At 46.8% G+C, this 16,526-nt stretch overlaps 1 protein-coding gene across 1 annotated transcript in view; it reads left to right on the top strand.

Moving 5' to 3' along the window:
- Positions 1 to 16,526, top strand: part of LOC137353310 (GATOR2 complex protein WDR24-like) — a 37,588-nt gene that overhangs the window by 10,112 nt on the left and 10,950 nt on the right. Inside the window, exons 2-5 of the mRNA XM_068019440.1 lie at positions 6,844 to 7,449; positions 8,574 to 8,751; positions 9,015 to 9,794; positions 14,909 to 15,033. Of these exons, the coding sequence (XP_067875541.1) occupies positions 6,978 to 7,449; positions 8,574 to 8,751; positions 9,015 to 9,794; positions 14,909 to 15,033 (1,555 nt within the window). The 5' untranslated portion in view covers positions 6,844 to 6,977. The remainder of the gene's footprint in view (positions 1 to 6,843; positions 7,450 to 8,573; positions 8,752 to 9,014; positions 9,795 to 14,908; positions 15,034 to 16,526) is intronic.

Raw genomic sequence — 16,526 nt, 5'->3', positions numbered from 1 at the left:
CTCCTATCACCTTCCCACCCTTTGCCATTCTCAGATTTGTGGGGGTGACTAGGAAAGGTTCTCCCCCGGGAAACCGACTTATAAATTAAAGCAAACTCATCAGCTATAGCGGCCACTTGCCGGGCTCTCTGAACCTGCTGCTCCTCTACATGGGTCTTTGTGGAGAATGGGAGAGACTTTTTAAATTCCTCTAACAGAATTACTTCTCTGAGAGTCTCATAGCTGAGCTGTATTTTAAGAGCCCTCAGCCACTGGTCAAAAGCCAGCTGCTTACTTCATTCAAACTTCAGATAAGTTTGATTAGCTTGCTTCTTGAGGGTTCTAAACTTTTGACGATAGGCTTAGGGTACTAATTCATATGCCCCGAGGATAGCATTTTTTGTCAGTTTATAATTTGATGAACTCTTATCTGGCAACAAGGAATAAACCTTATGGGCTTTTCCAGTTCGCTTGCTTTACAGTAAAAGAGGCCAGGTCTCAACTGGCCATTTTAGCTGCCTTGCCAGTTTCTCAACGGACACAAAAATACTTCTACATCCTCCTCATTAAATCTGGAATTAGTGGAGCTTGTTTTAACAATTCAGTACCCAGCCCTGAATTACACTGCTTCACTGGGGTTACTCTGTCGCCCCCTGGTTAACTCAAGCCGCTTCAACTCTCTTTCTTCACATTCTTTCTGGAAGGTTCTTTCTTTCTCCCTCTCCTGCCTCTCTCTCTTTTCCCTGTCTCTCTATTTCTTTCTCCTATAATTCAAGTTTCCTTTGTTCCAATTGTATCTTTGCTAACAATACCCTGTCGGGGTCTACTTCTAACCCTGTTTTTGCTTCTTCAGATTCAAGGGAAAAATGATTAGCCACTAGTCTTAGCAGTTCAGACTTCCTAACCTTGCCACGTACAGTGATCCCACACTGCTCAGCCATTTTCCTCAACTCCTTCATAGACAGTGCTTTTAACTTATCCCAAGTTACTTCACCCTGGCTTGGGGAGCTACCAGCTTCAGTCGCAGAAATGTTAGTATTCAAGCAAACACAACCACAAGAAAACCTGTATTGCAAGCTTGCTCTTTTTTGATTGGGAACAATTTGGCTTCCTGCTTCCAATTTCTCCCGTTTGTCTGTGGGTTAATTCCGGATGCTAGCACCCAGATTTCTGTTATGACCCAGCGAGAAAGAGGTCTAGGGTTCCCTTTCAGCCTTCACCTGGTCTTACAGGAACAGGGTTTTATTTTAAACACACTGTTTTTAGCTCCCCCTTGGTGAATCCTTGTTCACCACTTTCCAATTATAAGGCAAAGAAACCAGCACAAACAGGCTTTTTTAGGTTTAAAGAAAAGAAGGTTGAAATTTATTAAACTTAAACTCTAATTCGGTTAACGTCTACGGATACAGGACGCGCCCCACACTAGCATGCATACGCGATATAGACATGTAAATAGAGACAGAAAAGAGCAGAAGAAAAATAAAGTGGAAAAATTTGAGGCAATATCTTAAGAGTTTTTGTTACGGTTCTTCAAGCTCACTGTAGAGTCCTTGATTGTAGGTAGATCTTGCTTTTCATTGGGGCCCAGTATTCTTCTTGAACCTCGTTCACTGTAGGAGACTTTTCTCTCTTGGAGTTCATGTGTCATCATGGGATTCAGAGGCTTGTGAGACAGAGATGGGCGCAGACAGGAGAGATATCTTCTCAGTCCAGGAGCAAACAGTCTTTCTGAGTTCAAACTCTCTATGGCTAGTTCAAAAGACCTCTGCGAACAGCCAGTTAGTCATGTGACCAGCTGGTCCAACCAGTCCTGGCCCCTGTGAATTGCATCATCCCAGCAGGCCATGGAATGTGCTTCCCCACCCCTTCAACATCAATTGTGGGTTGAATGTGTCAGGGAATGGTCCTTTGTCTACACAAGCGCCATCTGTTAATATGCAAATGTCTTTTCCAGGTACGGCTACTCTGTTTAACAAGTCATTTCCATGCTCCAGCAACAGTTTAAAATCAATGTTCATGACAAAATTAATGTGCCTTATTCTTGGCAGGTGGGGGCCTAGCATGACAATATCAATGGCAGATGAAGAAATAGAAATTTGTATATCCAAGTGTTATGACCAGGTGAGAAGGGGTGTAAGGGGTTCCCTCTCAGCCTTTGCCTGGTTTAACCGTAACATGGTTTAATTTTAAAAACACTGTCTTTTAGCTCCCCCCTCAGTGAATCCTTGTTCACTGCTTTCCAATTGTAAGGCAAAGAAATCAATCAACAGGTTTTCTTAGATTTAAACAAGAAAGGTGGAAGTTTATTGACCTTAAACTCTAATCTGGTTAACGACACGACCACGCTAGCATGCATACGCGATAAACACACATGCAGATAGAGACAGAAAAAGCAGAAAGAATAAAGGGGAAAAGTTTGACACAATAGCTGAGTGTATTTACAGTCCTTTGAGCTCAATGTGGAGCCTTTTGTTGCAGGTAGGTCTAATAGTTCGTTGGGCACACTTTAACTTGTTTCGATGTAGGAGTCTTTTCTCTCTTGAGGTTTAAGCAACTTCAGTGGGTCTGGAGGCTTGTGAGAAAGTGAGAGAAAGCCAACCAGGAGAGCGGCTCTCTTGTTCTAGGTTCAGTTGCAATCTGCAGTCTGTCTTCAAACTGTCCTGTGTGTAGTTCAAAGAGCCTAAGCCAGCAAATTAGTCATGTGACCAGCTGGTTTAACCACTCCTGCATTTGTGGATTCTCCATCTTAGCAGACACTGGAATACGAGCTTTCTTACACCTTCAATGTCTAGTGAACAAAATTCTTTTGGGTTAATTGAACCAGGGAATAGTTGCTTTGCCTCTCCAAGCACTGTCTGTTAGTATGCAAATGTCCTCCAGCCAAATGTCTGGTGATCTCTTTAAACAAGTCATTTCTTCACTCCAGCAGCAGTTTAAAATTAATGTTCATATGACGAAATTAATATACCTCATTCTTGGCAGGTAGGGGTCTTTGTGACACCAAGGTTTTAGGTGACATTAAGTCGTTAGGAGGCACAGTAAGCTGTGGATAGAAGCAGGAATTTACAAAGTGTCATAAAATGGGCAAAGTTGTGGCCTATGCAGTTCTATGAGGGTAAGTGTGAAATCATCCACATTGGATCCATGAAAGACTAATCAGAATACTTTATTAATAGTGGAATATTAGGACCGTGGAGTTAGATGTTCAAGTAGACAAAGCACGCAAAGCTAGAGCACAGATACATAAAATCATAGAATCACAGAATTGTTACAGCACAGAAAGAGGCCATTCAGCCCATTGTGCCTGTACCGGCTCTCCGAAAGAGCAATTCACCTCGTGCCATTCTCTGCCATCTCCCCGTAACCCTCTTCCTTCTCATGTAATAGTCTAATTCCCTTTTGAATGCTTCTATTGAACCTACCTCTGCCACACTCTCAGGCAGCTCATTCCAGACCTTAACCACTCGTTGTGTGAAAAGTTTTTCTTCATGTCTGTTTTGCTTCTCTTACCCCTTTCTCTCGTTCTCGATCCTTTCACGAGTGGGAACAGTTTCTCTCTACCTACTCTGTCCAGACCCCTCATGATTTTGAATACCTCTATCAAATCTCCTCTCAACCTTCTCTTCTCCAAGGAAAACAGTCCTAACTTCTCCAATCTATCTTCATAACTGAAGTTCCTCATCCCTGGAACGATTCTCGTGAATCTTTTCTATACTCTCTCCAATGCCCTCACGTCTTTCCTAAAGTGTGGTGCCCAGAACTGGACATCATTCTCCAGCTGTGGCCGAACTAATGTCTTATGCAGGTTCAACATAACTTCCTTGCTCTTGTACTCTATGCCCCTATTAATAAAGCCCAGTACACTGTATGCTTTATTAACTACTCTCTCAACCTGTCCTGCCACTTTCAATGACTTCCGCACATATACACCCAGGTCTGTCTGCTGCTGCACCCCCTTTAGAATTGTATCCTTTATTTTATATTGTCTCTCCATGTTCTTCCTTCCAAAATAAACATTAAGTAATCAAAAAGGTAGTGGAAATCTGGAAATCTCTCCTCCAGACAGCTGTGGATGCTGGGGGTCAGTTGCTGGGGGTCAGTTGGAATTTTCAAGACCAAGATTGATTGAATTTTGTTAGATAAAAGTATCAAAGGATTACGGAGCAAAGGCTGTAAAAAGGAGTTAAGACGCAGATCAGCCAGTTGAATGGTGGAACAATTCGAGGGGCTGAATGGCCTCCTCCTGTTCTGATGACAGATTGCCAGAAGATCCCATGTGAAAAGTTAATCCAGGTTTCTGCAAGCCAATGATTGACCTGCTGTGAATTTACAGCATTTTCATTTTTTATTTGAGATTTCCAGTATTTGTTATTTTCCTAATCTGTTACACTTGACCCGGGAGTACTTCAGATACAACGAAAAGGGTGTGCCTGACTAGTGGGCGATGCCTCCCATGGTTGCCCGGCACTCGCTGTCTATGCTGATCCAGGAAGAGTAAGCACTTGGGGCAGCACAGTGGTGCAGTGGTTAGCACTGCAGCCTCACAGCTCCAGTGACCCGGGTTCGGTTCTGGGTACTGCCTGTGCGGAGTTTGAAAGTTCTCCCTGTGACCGCGTGGGTTTCCTCCGGGTGCTCCGATTTCCTCCCACATGCCAAAGACTTGCAGGTTGATAGGTAAATTGGCCATTATAAATTGCCCCTAGTGTAGGTGGGTGGTATGAGAATTGAGGGAAGGTGGGGATGTGAGAGGGAAATGGGATTAATGTAGGATTAGTATAAATGGGTGATTGATGGTCAGCGCAGACTCGTTGGGCCGAAGGGCCTGTTTTGGTGCTGTATTTCTCTATGATACTTGCCTGAGGGATGCCCGTGGAACCAAACCCCGGGGTGGGAGGGTGGCAGGAAGAAGATTGCAAGTGACACATATATCATTGCCTCTGCCATATTGGATATTCCTTTTGCAACGTTATAATGTAAAAATCTTTTGACAAGTGGAAGTGAAAATTTGCATCGGCAGTTAGACATACAAAACCTCCGCTGGAATCCAGTTCCGGGCACCATATTTTTGAAGATCTTGGAGTGGGCGTCAAAGAGATTTAATAGAACGGGATCCAGGGATGAGGGACTTATTTATGTGGAGAGACTGGAGAAGCTGGGATTGTTCTCCTTAGAACAGAGAAGGTTAAGGGGAGATTTAATCGAGATGTTCAAAATCGTAACGGGTTTTGATAAGGGTACACGGGGAGAAACTATTTCCGGTGGCAGAAGGGTCAGTAACCAGAGGACCCAGATTTAAAGTAATTCGCAAAAAAGGCTGGGTGAAATTTTTTTTTAAGCAGAGTTGTTGTGATCTGGAATGCGCTGCCTGAAAGGGCGGTAGAAGCAGGTTCAAGAGTAACTTCCCAAACGGAATTGGATGAAACTTGAAAAGGAAAACAAAAATCAGACAATGGGGAAACAGCAAAGGAAGGAGTCCAATTGATAGCTCTTTCATAGAGCCAGCACGATGGGACGAATGGCCTCCTTCTGTGATGTAAGTTTCTATGGTGTAATGTTTCCGCTTTGGGCACGATCAGCAAAACAGGTGCAAATTGCACCCAAAATAGAGCCCATTTTACTCGAGTCTCCACTCCAACTCTTTTGCACATCAGCAAGGCAAAATCTGTCATGAACCAGCACAATTGGGCAGTGATTATGATTTAATCTTAAAAAAATGTTGCTTTTAAAAGTGTTCCTTGGTATATTTAAGAGTGGTAACTTGGTGCAGTCTGTTTAGTACAACTGAAAATGAATTTACCACCAAAAATAAGCATTTTAATCAGTGTCAATCCATCACCTGTAAGTGACCAGACTTTGAATGAATTTTGAAAAATAATACAGAACTATTTCTTCATTAAATTGACATAAATTAAAGGATAAAACCGTGTTCAAAAGATTTTAAAATGTGTCTAGTAGTTTCTTTATGCCCAAAAGAACCTGCTTAATTTTCAGAGGCTGGCAAACGATCGCAGTTAGCGGAACCTCCCAATGGTGATTAATTCGTCCTTGGGCGAGGCCCAGTGTTATCGGTGGGCCCGGTTTTGAACACAATGCTTTTTAAAACTAGCACAACAGATCGGCGAGACTCGAGTTTCTCTTGATTTCATACAAGATTCTGAAAGGGTTTGATCGGGGAGAAGCTGAGAGATTGTACCCACTGGTCGGGGAATCCAGAGCACGGGGACACAGTCTCAGGATAAGGGGCCAATCATTCTGGACTGAGATGAGGAGAAATTACTTCACTCAAAGGGTTGTGAATCTTTGGAATTCTCTAACTCAGAGGGTTGTGGATGCTCCATCATTGAATACATTTAAGGCTGCGATAGATAGATATTTGGTCTCTCAGGGAATCAAGGAATATGGGGAGCAGGCAGGAAAGTGGAATTGATGCCCAAGATCAGCCATGATCGTACTGAATGGCGGAGCGGGCTCGATGGGCCGTATGGTCCACTTCTGCTCCTATTTCTTGTGTTCTTGAGTTGTGCAGAATGTAATTTGTGCTTAAAATTTCATGATCTTTTGCGTGGGTTTCTCCAATTTCAGAAGAATTGGCCCGTGAAAACAGTACAACTGAGAGGAAACCTTAGGCCTCTGGTTCTAATATCCTTCAGCCTCTGTATTCACACTTCCGCTATTGCTTTATCTTTATAATAGGCGGGTGGAGGCTTCCATTTGCACTGTTTTGAGCCAAATCATAAAGGCTTATACAGAATGTGTTTTTAAATTACACTGTATGCAGCCTGGGACGGGGATGGGGGTGGGGGAATATATCTCCCTGTTTGTTTCACCTCTGATTGACACAGCCCGTTTTATTTCCTTCACCAGGTCCAGCAACCGTGGCAACGTTCATGATTGACAGCTGTCAGCTTTGCTCGTCAGGCGCCCACTGGGGATGAAGCCTGCTTGGCTGTGGACGCAGCGGATCCCCAAGTGACTCAGCAGTTCGAGGGTCATCCGTCATGGCGAGAATGGCCACGGCTTTGGGCGGCAGCGCCATTGGCGGCAAAACCATGTTCTGCAACCTGGACGCCCCCGCCAACGCCATCAGCGTTTGCCGGGACGGCACCCAAGTGGCGGTCGCCGGGCGGAACATCTTCAAAATCTACTCCATCGAGGAGGACCAGTTCACCGAGAAGGCTAACCTCCGGGTGGGCCGCAAGCCTTCGCTCAATTTCAGCTGCGCCGACGTGGCCTGGCACCAGATGGAGGAGAACCTGCTGGCGACGGCAGCTACCAATGGTGCTGTGGTGACCTGGAACCTGGGGAAACAGTCCCGCAACAAGCAGGACCAACTCTTCATGGAGCACAAACGCACGGTCAACAAGGTTTGCTTCCACCCAGTGGAGCTGTACATATTACTGAGTGGGTCGCAGGATGGCTCCATGAAGTGTTTCGACCTGAGGAGGAAGGAGTCCGTCTGCACCTTTTCAGGTAGGGACCCGCGCACCAGCACTGAACAATTACTGAGCGTGCAGAGTTTTGTTGAAATGCCATATCTGGAAATTGGCCAACAGCCACAAACTCAGTTCTTTCACTACTGATGCCACCTCCCTTCCCTATATCAGGCTGACACGGACTGTTTGCAACTTCAGTGTCCTGTTGACCGCCTCCCCCGCCACCCCGAGCTGTGCTTCTAACCTTTACGACAATCACCTCCTGCATACTTCTGCGTCCCTGCCTCAAGATCAGCTGCTGAAAGCCTCATCCATGCCTTAGTTACCCTGGACATGTCCGTTCCAAGTCTCTGCTGGCCGCCATCCCATCTTTCGGCCTCCATAAACTTGAGCTCATCCAAAACTCTTCTGTTCCAAAACTCACACCAAGTCCTGTTCACCATCGCCCCTGTGCTCGCTGACCTATACCGGTTCCCGATCCAGTAAGGCCTCAATTTTAAAATTCTCATCCTTGTGTTCATAGTTCTCCATGGCCTCTCTGCTCCTCCCAATCTCTGTAACCTTCTCCAGCCCTCCGTTAACATTGTCTTCTGTTAACTCTGGCCTCAAGTACATTGCCCACTTCCTTCATCCCACTTTTGGCAGCTGTGCTTTCAACTGTCTAGGCCCTAAGTTCTGGAATTCCCTTCCCTTATTCTCCCTAACTCTCTTCTGAAACATCCCTTAAGACCTACCATGAGGAAGGGCAGGAAATCAAGTATACCAGGAGGACTTTTAATTTGCACAATCTAGGCCGACACTCCCCAGTGCCGTACTGACTGAGTGCTGCAAGTGTCGGAGGTGCCACCTTTCAGACCGAGACTCCTTCTGCCCTCTGAGTTCGATGTAAAAGACCTCATGCCGTGGCGTTCTTTGAGGTGGCTCGGCTAAAACCAGATAAGCTGGTGTTTGTCACGTTACTCTTTGTGGGATCTTGCTGTGCACAAATTGGCTGCCACATTTCCTACACTACAACAGCGACTACACTTCAAAAGTACTTCACCTGCCGCTGAGTGTCTTCCTCAAGCTGCCTCGGGCCAGTTATAGCCTGGTTATGTGGAGGGTATAATGCTAGTCCCCTCTGTTAATCTGAACACCCTGTGACTTTACTGACCCCTGCAGGTCAGTCAGAGAGTGTGCGCAACGTCCACTTCAGCGTCCGAGACTTCTTCACCTTCGCCGCTACCTTCGAGAATGGCAACGTGCAGCTTTGGGACATGCGGAGGCCGGACCGGTGTGAGCGGATGTTTACAGCGCACAATGGGCCCGTGTTCTCATGCGACTGGCACCCGGATGACAGGTAGGACAGTAAGTGGTGGGGAGGACACACGTGCGTTTGTACATAGAAATGTACAGATACATGTTTAAACCCAAGGATACACTTGCATTCACCATTCAGTATGAGTTCCACATCACCGTCACCAGCACAGATCATTTACCAAGTAAAACCGCAGGAGGGAACGGGAACTCTCTGGGTTATTAAATTAGTACACTTTGTAGAGATACAGTCTTCAGACCGATACTTGTTGGGACAGTCTTCATTTCTTTACATTTCTCATGTAGGGGCTGTTTGGTGACTGGCGGCCGTGACAAAATGGTTAAAGTGTGGGACCTGACTGGTTACAAGGCCAGGGAGACCTACTGTGTTCAGACCATCGCGTCTGTAGCACACGTGCTGTGGCGCCCAGACAGGAAGTACCACATCGCCACCTGCTCCATGATGGTTGACCACAACATTTATGTCTGGGATGTTCGCAGGCCCTACGTCCCCTTTGCAATGTTCGAGGAACACAAGGATGTCACCACCGGCATTGCCTGGCGCCATGCTCACGATCCCCACTTCCTTCTGTCCGGGTCGAAGGACAGCACCCTCTACCACCATTTCTTCAAAGACGCCCAGCGGCCTGCCAGCCAGGCTATCCCGGAAGGCCTGTGCTTCGGCCTGTTTGGCGACGTGGCGTTTGCCGTCAAAGAGGGCCTGTGCTCGGCCGAGTCCCACCGCAAGTCCTTCGGCGCCGACCGTCGCTACCCCTTCTTCTTCATCCGCCGGCAAGACCCCGCCGAGCAGTTCACCAACGTGTCGAGCGCCCTCAACCTCTTCGAGACCCAGCCCGGCGCCGCCTCCATGGAATGGTTTGCGGAGACGGCCAGGAGGTACTGCCTGAGCGGAGGCCCGCTGCCCGAGCTGTGTGACCACAACGCAGCCGTCGCCCGGGAGCTGAAGCGCTACCAGGTGGCGCAGATCTGGATGATGCTGAAGATCATTTACGCAGGGGCATGTGCGGCGGGGGCTGCAGGCAACATGGTGCCAGGTGCTGGCAAGATGGGTCACCCCCTCAGCAGGTACAGTGACTTCTGTGCACCTGGGTTATAGCATTTAACACTTAACACACATACAACACTGTCGCACCAAACATGGTGTCTCACAAGCACACAATAACTTGCATTTCTATAGCAGCTTTAACATAATAAAACATTCCGAGGCCCTTCACAGCAATGTAATCAATGAAAATTTGACACTGAAGGGATACCAAAAACTTGGTCAAAGAGGTAGATTTTAAGGAATATCTTAAAGAGTTAGAGAGGCAGAAAGGTTTAGGGAGAGAAATCCAGAGTTTAGAATGAGCTTGTGGGTTATGCAGAGGGGAAAATGGGAGGCCAGCCAGAAAAGCGTGGGAATAGTCAAGTCTATTGATCTAGCATTCCTTACAAAATACAACAAAGAATAAAGTGTATTATATACATGTAACATGCAACACACACAACATGCATATAAGCCTTGACTCAGTGTCAGCAGTGATTCAATTAGTCGTACTTTTGTCTCTGAGTCTGAAGGTTGTGGGTTCGAATCCTACTCTAGAGGCATCTGTACAAATCAAGGCTAACACTCCAGTGCAGTACTGAAGGTAGTGCTGCACTGTTGGAAATGCTGTCTTTTGGATGAGACGTTAAACTAAGGTCCTCTCTGCTCTCTCAGATGGATGTAAAAGACCCCTCGCCACTATTTCGAAGAAGAGCTGGGGTGTTATTCCTGGTGTCCGAGCCAATATTTATTCCTCAACCACATCACTAAAGCAAATTAACTGGTCATTTATCACGTCACTGTTTGTGGGAGCTTGCTGTGTGCAAATTGGCTGTGGCATTTCCTTCATTACAACAGTAACTACACTTCGTTGGCTGGAAAGCACTTTGGGGAGAACTGAGGTCACAAAAAAATACAATCTAAATGCAAGTCTTTCTTTATCCCATTATATGGAATATTTTGCTCACACTGATTCCCCCTTCCTGGGGTTAAGTCCAAACAATAACTAACATGTTCATCCTGATCTTAAAAGCATTATTTTATTTTTTTAACTGTAATATGGACAAAGAAAGTGCAGTTCTCCCCAGGTGTGTCGATGGAAACACAGCATCTGTTGTTATGGTGCCAGGTGAGATGATGACACCGAGTGCAGCAACTATGATTGTCGGCCGCTGTCTTATGCTCTGGACTCAAAGCCACTGGCTCCCGGGTTAAAACTCCCCAGACACGTTTTACTCAACAGGGCAGGTGTTGGGGGGACGCTCATGTCTGGGTCAGACGGTTCCGAAGAAGGGTCACTGACCCGAAACGTTAACTCTGCTTCTCTTTCCACAGATGCTGCCAGACCTGCTGAGTGAATCCAGCATTTCTTGTTTTTGTTTCAGATTTCCAGCATCCGCAGTATTTTGCTTTTATTTTAGTGTTTAATTCACTGCCACTTCTCTTCCAGGAATGCCTACCTTGAAGAAGTTCTGCTCTTCTCTCCAACGGGATTTTCGTTTGTCTCTTTTACCTTGTTCACCTTCATTGCTTTCTATTTCCCTCCTGGTGTTTGATAAGGTATCTACCAAAACTCGTTTTCACAGCCACATCTCCTTCCTCAGTGACTGTCTCCGGCTCCGACTGATTCCACGTGGATTCCAACTGCAGTTTCACCCATCATGCTTTGAAACCACCCAGGATCACAGGTATCTCCGAGAAATACAACGTTCCTCGGACTGCTACTCTCGCCGCATCCTGAGATCCACACTCAGTGCTATGCGCCGCCATATGCACACACTGGACCTCTCTCTCCAGCAGCACCGTCTCACCTTATCTCAAATCTGTTCTACTCCGCAGTTTCATCTCATCTTACGTCTCATCCGACGCATTAACAAAAAACTTTTTTTCTTCCTTTCAGGTGTTAAGGAACGCAAGCTCCAGCAGCTGATGGGGACTAATGCCCCTCCAGATCCTCCTTCCGCTTCACTTCCCTCTGACCCCACCCCTTCTGATCTGACCCCTTGCCGTGTATTCACTATACCCTCTGACCTCCCCCTCTCTGATGCTGAACGTTCTGTACTCAGCAAAGGTCTCAGTTTTATCCCCTTACGCCCCCACCTCAATGAATTTCGCGCTCAGCATGACGTTGAGCTCTTCTTCCGTCGCCTCCGCCTCCGGGCTCACTTCTTCGACCAGGAGTCCTCCCCCCGACCAGCAGACCCATTCACCCGCCTCCAGCATTCTCCCTCTACCTGGACCCCTCACCCTGGCCTCTTACCCGCTCTTGATCTCTTCATTGAAAACTGTCGGCGAGACATTGGTCGTCTCAATTTCTCTGCCCCCCTCACTCACTCTAACCTGTCCCCCTCTGAACTTGAGGCACTCCGTTCTCTCAGGTCTAACCCCGACATGGTCATCAAACCTGCAGACAAGGGTGGTGCTGTTGTTGTATGGCGTACCGACCTCTACCTTGCAGAAGCTCAACGCCAACTCACAGACACCTCTTCCTACCTCCCTCTGGACCATGACCCCACCACCGAACATCAGGCCACCGTCCAAAGGACTGTCACTGACCTCATCTCCTCTGGAGATCTTCCCTCTACAGCTTCCAACCTCATAGTCCCGCAACCCCGGACAGCCCGCTTCTACCTCCTTCCCAAAATCCACAAACGGGACTGTCCCGGCAGACCCATTGTGTCAGCCTGCTCCTGCCCAACTGAACTTATTTCTTCCTATCTAGACTCTATCTTTTCTCCGCTGGTCCAGTCTCTTCCCACCTACATCTGTGACTCTTCTGACGCCCTACGTCATTTTGACAATTTCCAGTTTCCTGGTCCCAACCGCCTCCTCTTCACTATGGACGTCCAATCGCTCTACACCTCCATCCCCCACCAGGATGGTTTGAGGGCTCTCCGCTTCTTCCTGGAACAGAGGCCCAACCAGTCCCCATCCACCAACACCCTCCTCCGCCTGGCTGAACTTGTTCTCACATTGAACAACTTCTCCTTCAACTCCATGCATTTCCTTCAAGTAAAAGGTGTCGCTATGGGTACCCGCATGGGTCCTAGTTATGCCTGTCTTTTTGTGGGATATGTCGAGCATTCTTTGTTCCAGTCCTACTCAGGCCCCCTCCCCCAACTCTTTTTCCGGTACATTGATGACTGTATCGGTGCCGTTTCCTGCTCCCGCCCCGAACTAGAAAACTTTATCAACTTTGCTTCCAATTTCCACCCTTCTCTCACCTTTACATGGTCCATCTCTGACACTTCCCTTCCCTTCCTCGACTTCTCTGTCTCCATCTCTGGGGATAGGTTGTCTACCAATATCCATTATAAGCCCACTGACTCCCACAGCTACCTCGACTACACTTCTTCACACCCTACCTCCTGTAAGGACTCCATTCCATTCTCCCAGTTTCTCCGTCTCCGACGCATCTGCTCTGATGATGCTACCTTCCATGACGGTGCTTCTGATATGACCTCCTTTTTCCTCAACCGAGGATTTCCCCCCACTGTGGTTGACAGGGCCCTCAACCGTGTCCGACCCATTCCCCGCACCTCTACCCTCACCCCTTCCCCTCCCTCCCAGAACCGTGACAGGGTTCCCCTTGTCCTCACTTTTCATCCCACCAGCCTCCATATCCAAAGGATCATCCTCTGCCATTTTCGCCACCTCCAGCGTGATGCCACTACCAGTCGCATCTTCCCCTCCCTTCCCCTGTCAGCATTCCGAAGGGATCATTCCCTCCGCGACACCCTGGTCCACTCCTCCATTACCCCCACCACCTCGTCCCCGTCCCAGGGCACCTTCCCTTGCAATCGCAGGAGGTGTAATACCTGCCCATTTACCTCCTCTCTCCTCACTATCCCAGGCCCCAAACACTCCTTTCAGGTGAAGCAGCGATTTACTTGTACTTCTTTCAATGTAGTATACTGTATTCGCTGCTCACAGTGTGGTCTCCTCTACATTGGGGAGACCACGCGCAGACTGGGTGACCGCTTTGCGGAACATCTCCGCTCAGTCCGCAAGCAGGACCCTGAGCTTCCGGTTGCTTGCCATTTCAACACTCCCCCCTGCTCTCATGCTCACATCTCTGTCCTGGGATTGCTGCAGTGTTCCAGTGAACATCAACGCAAGCTCGAGGAACAGCATCTCATCTACCGATTAGGCACACTACAGCCTGCCGGACTGAACATTGAGTTCAATAATTTCAGAGCATGACAGCCCCCCACTTTACTTTCATTTTTAGTCATTTTTAGTTATTTTTTCTTCCTTTTTTTTTTTGCATTCCTTTTTACATTTTTTACAATCTCTTTTTGCATTTATTTCATTTCATCTTAGTTTGTTCAGAGTTCCGAAGAAGGGTCACTGACCCGAAACGTTAACTCTGCTTCTCTTTCCACAGATGCTGCCAGACCTGCTGAGTGAATCCAGCATTTCTTGTTTTTGTTTCAGACGGTTGTGTGTTTGAGCTCCACTTCAACAAAAGAATCAGAGGCGACATTTTTTTTTAATGATTTGGAACGCGCTGCCTGAAAGGGCAGTGGAAGCGGATTCAGTCGTAACTTTCAAAAGGGAATTGCATCAATACTTGAAGGGGAAAGATTTGCCGGGCTAGAAAGAGCAGGGACAGGCACAATCGAGTCGCTTCCTTCCATGCTGTATCATGCTATGATTCTATATTCTAGATGGTGCAGTGTTGAGGGAGTGCCGCGCTCCCAGTTGTAGTGTTCTTATGGACATTAAAGAGTCCATGGCCTCATTTGAAGAGCTGGCAGCTCTCCCGATGTCCTGGCCAGCTTTCATCCCTCAACCATCACATTATTAACTGGATCATTACTGTTTATGAGCGGTTACAGGTATGGAATGGTTGCTGCACTTGCCTGAGTAAAAACAGTGTTTCAATAAGGAATTCATTGCATGAAGTGTTTGAGACATTTCAACATGATAAGACAGGGCATAACTGTGGTAAAGAGCCTATTGCCCCGCCAACGTGGGCTAGATTTGGACATAGGTGCCAAGGTTCTGCTCACACCCACTGCACTGACCCAGTCCTGTCGTAGTACTGCCTGCCATGTAGTGCACTGCTCTGGATTGTAAAGGATTCTCTTATTCTCTCCTCTCCTCTTCCCCACGCACCCTCCCCCCGCCTCCCCGCAAACCGACCCCACAGCTTTGCTTTAAAAGACGGTACAACAGCATTGGGGAGCGAAGTCAAACTGGAGCGGAACCGACTGGAGAGCCGACAGGACAGCCTACCCCTGGATTCAACAGTCACCTTGCTACAAACCAATGAAGGTACTGTAGCGTTGTCGTGTTTTGAAATTGCAATTGCATTGTGCATTTTGTACTCTAGAGGTTGCTGTAGAACACACATGCTAGCAAAGGGAAAGTGAAACTAAAACAGAATAAAGAAGACACCATTACGTTCAGCAGCCTGCAGTCTTTAGCGCTCGTCTTTGCCTCATATACTATACTAAACTCGGCTAAACCTCACTGCAGTCCCGAGGACATCACAGAGACCACCAGGATATGTGCTGGCTAGGCCATACAGCCCTTCAAACCTGCTCTGCTAGTCAATAAGATCACAGCTGATCTTCTCCTTAACTCCACTTTCCCACACTATCCCATATCCCTTAATTCCCAAAAATCTATCAATCTCAGCCTTGAATATACTCAATGACTAAGCATTCACAACCCTCCGAAGTGGAGAATTCCCAAGATTCACTTCTCTCTGAGTGAAGAAATTTCTCCTCATCTCAGTCCTAATTGGCCGATTCTGAGACTGTGACCCCAAATTCTAGACTCACCAGCCATCGGAAACAGCCTGTCAGCATTTACCCTGTCAGGCTGTCTAAGAATTTTATATGTTTCAATGAGTTCACCCCACATTCTTCTAAACCTCAGAGAATCTCGGCCCATTCTACTCAATCTCTTCTGACAAGAGAGCCCTCTCACCCCAGGAATGTATCTAGTGAACGTTTGTTGCACCCCTTTCTAAGGTGCGGTCTACCAAAACCTTATATAATTGCACCAAAGCTTCCTTACTTTAATACACCAACTCCCTTGCAATGACGACCAACATAACATTTGCCTTCTTAATTGTTTGCTGCACCTGCACATTAGCTCTCTATGATTTGTGTATAAAGACAGCCAACTCCCTCAGAACACCAAATTGTACTGCCTCAATTTTATTTCTGTGATTCCTGCTCATTTCAAAATGACTTTCTAAAATGCAAATGCGGTACTTGTTGTTGTTGACTCTTTCAACAGATTCGTAAAGCTTAGGGACATTAATATGTCTGACAATTCACCTCCTGTATTACTGGCAAGACATTAATGTTAAACACCCTAAACCCACATACAGAGTAGCGCACATTAGTTTCACGGGTGTGAATTTTAATGGGGAGCTGTGAAGATGGCTTCTTCATCATGTCTCACAGGCAGCACTGGTTGCTTTCTAACGGACAAAATACACTGTGTAGATTCTTTAGACCATATTCTTTATAACACACTTACTGCAGAATGCAACACTATCTGATGTTTTATGACCACTTAATTGTTGGAACCGATTGTGAGAGATGAGAAGCCCCATGCTGTTACTTCCTATTATTGCTTTCACTGAACCATAGCTTTGATGTAAATAACCTTTGATGCAGGCAGGAAATTGTTGCAGTAGGGAAGGTCCTGTTTTCACACTGCCCCCTGCTGCGATGTTTTAAAAGATTACGTGTTGCAATCTTAATAATTCTTTTAAGCTCAATATTTCTCCACTAGGGTTTATTTATTTA

Source organism: Heterodontus francisci, chromosome 41 (assembly GCF_036365525.1).
Source record: "Heterodontus francisci isolate sHetFra1 chromosome 41, sHetFra1.hap1, whole genome shotgun sequence".
Lineage (NCBI taxonomy): Eukaryota > Metazoa > Chordata > Chondrichthyes > Heterodontiformes > Heterodontidae > Heterodontus > Heterodontus francisci.
This window is presented reverse-complemented; position numbering and strand designations above follow the sequence as displayed.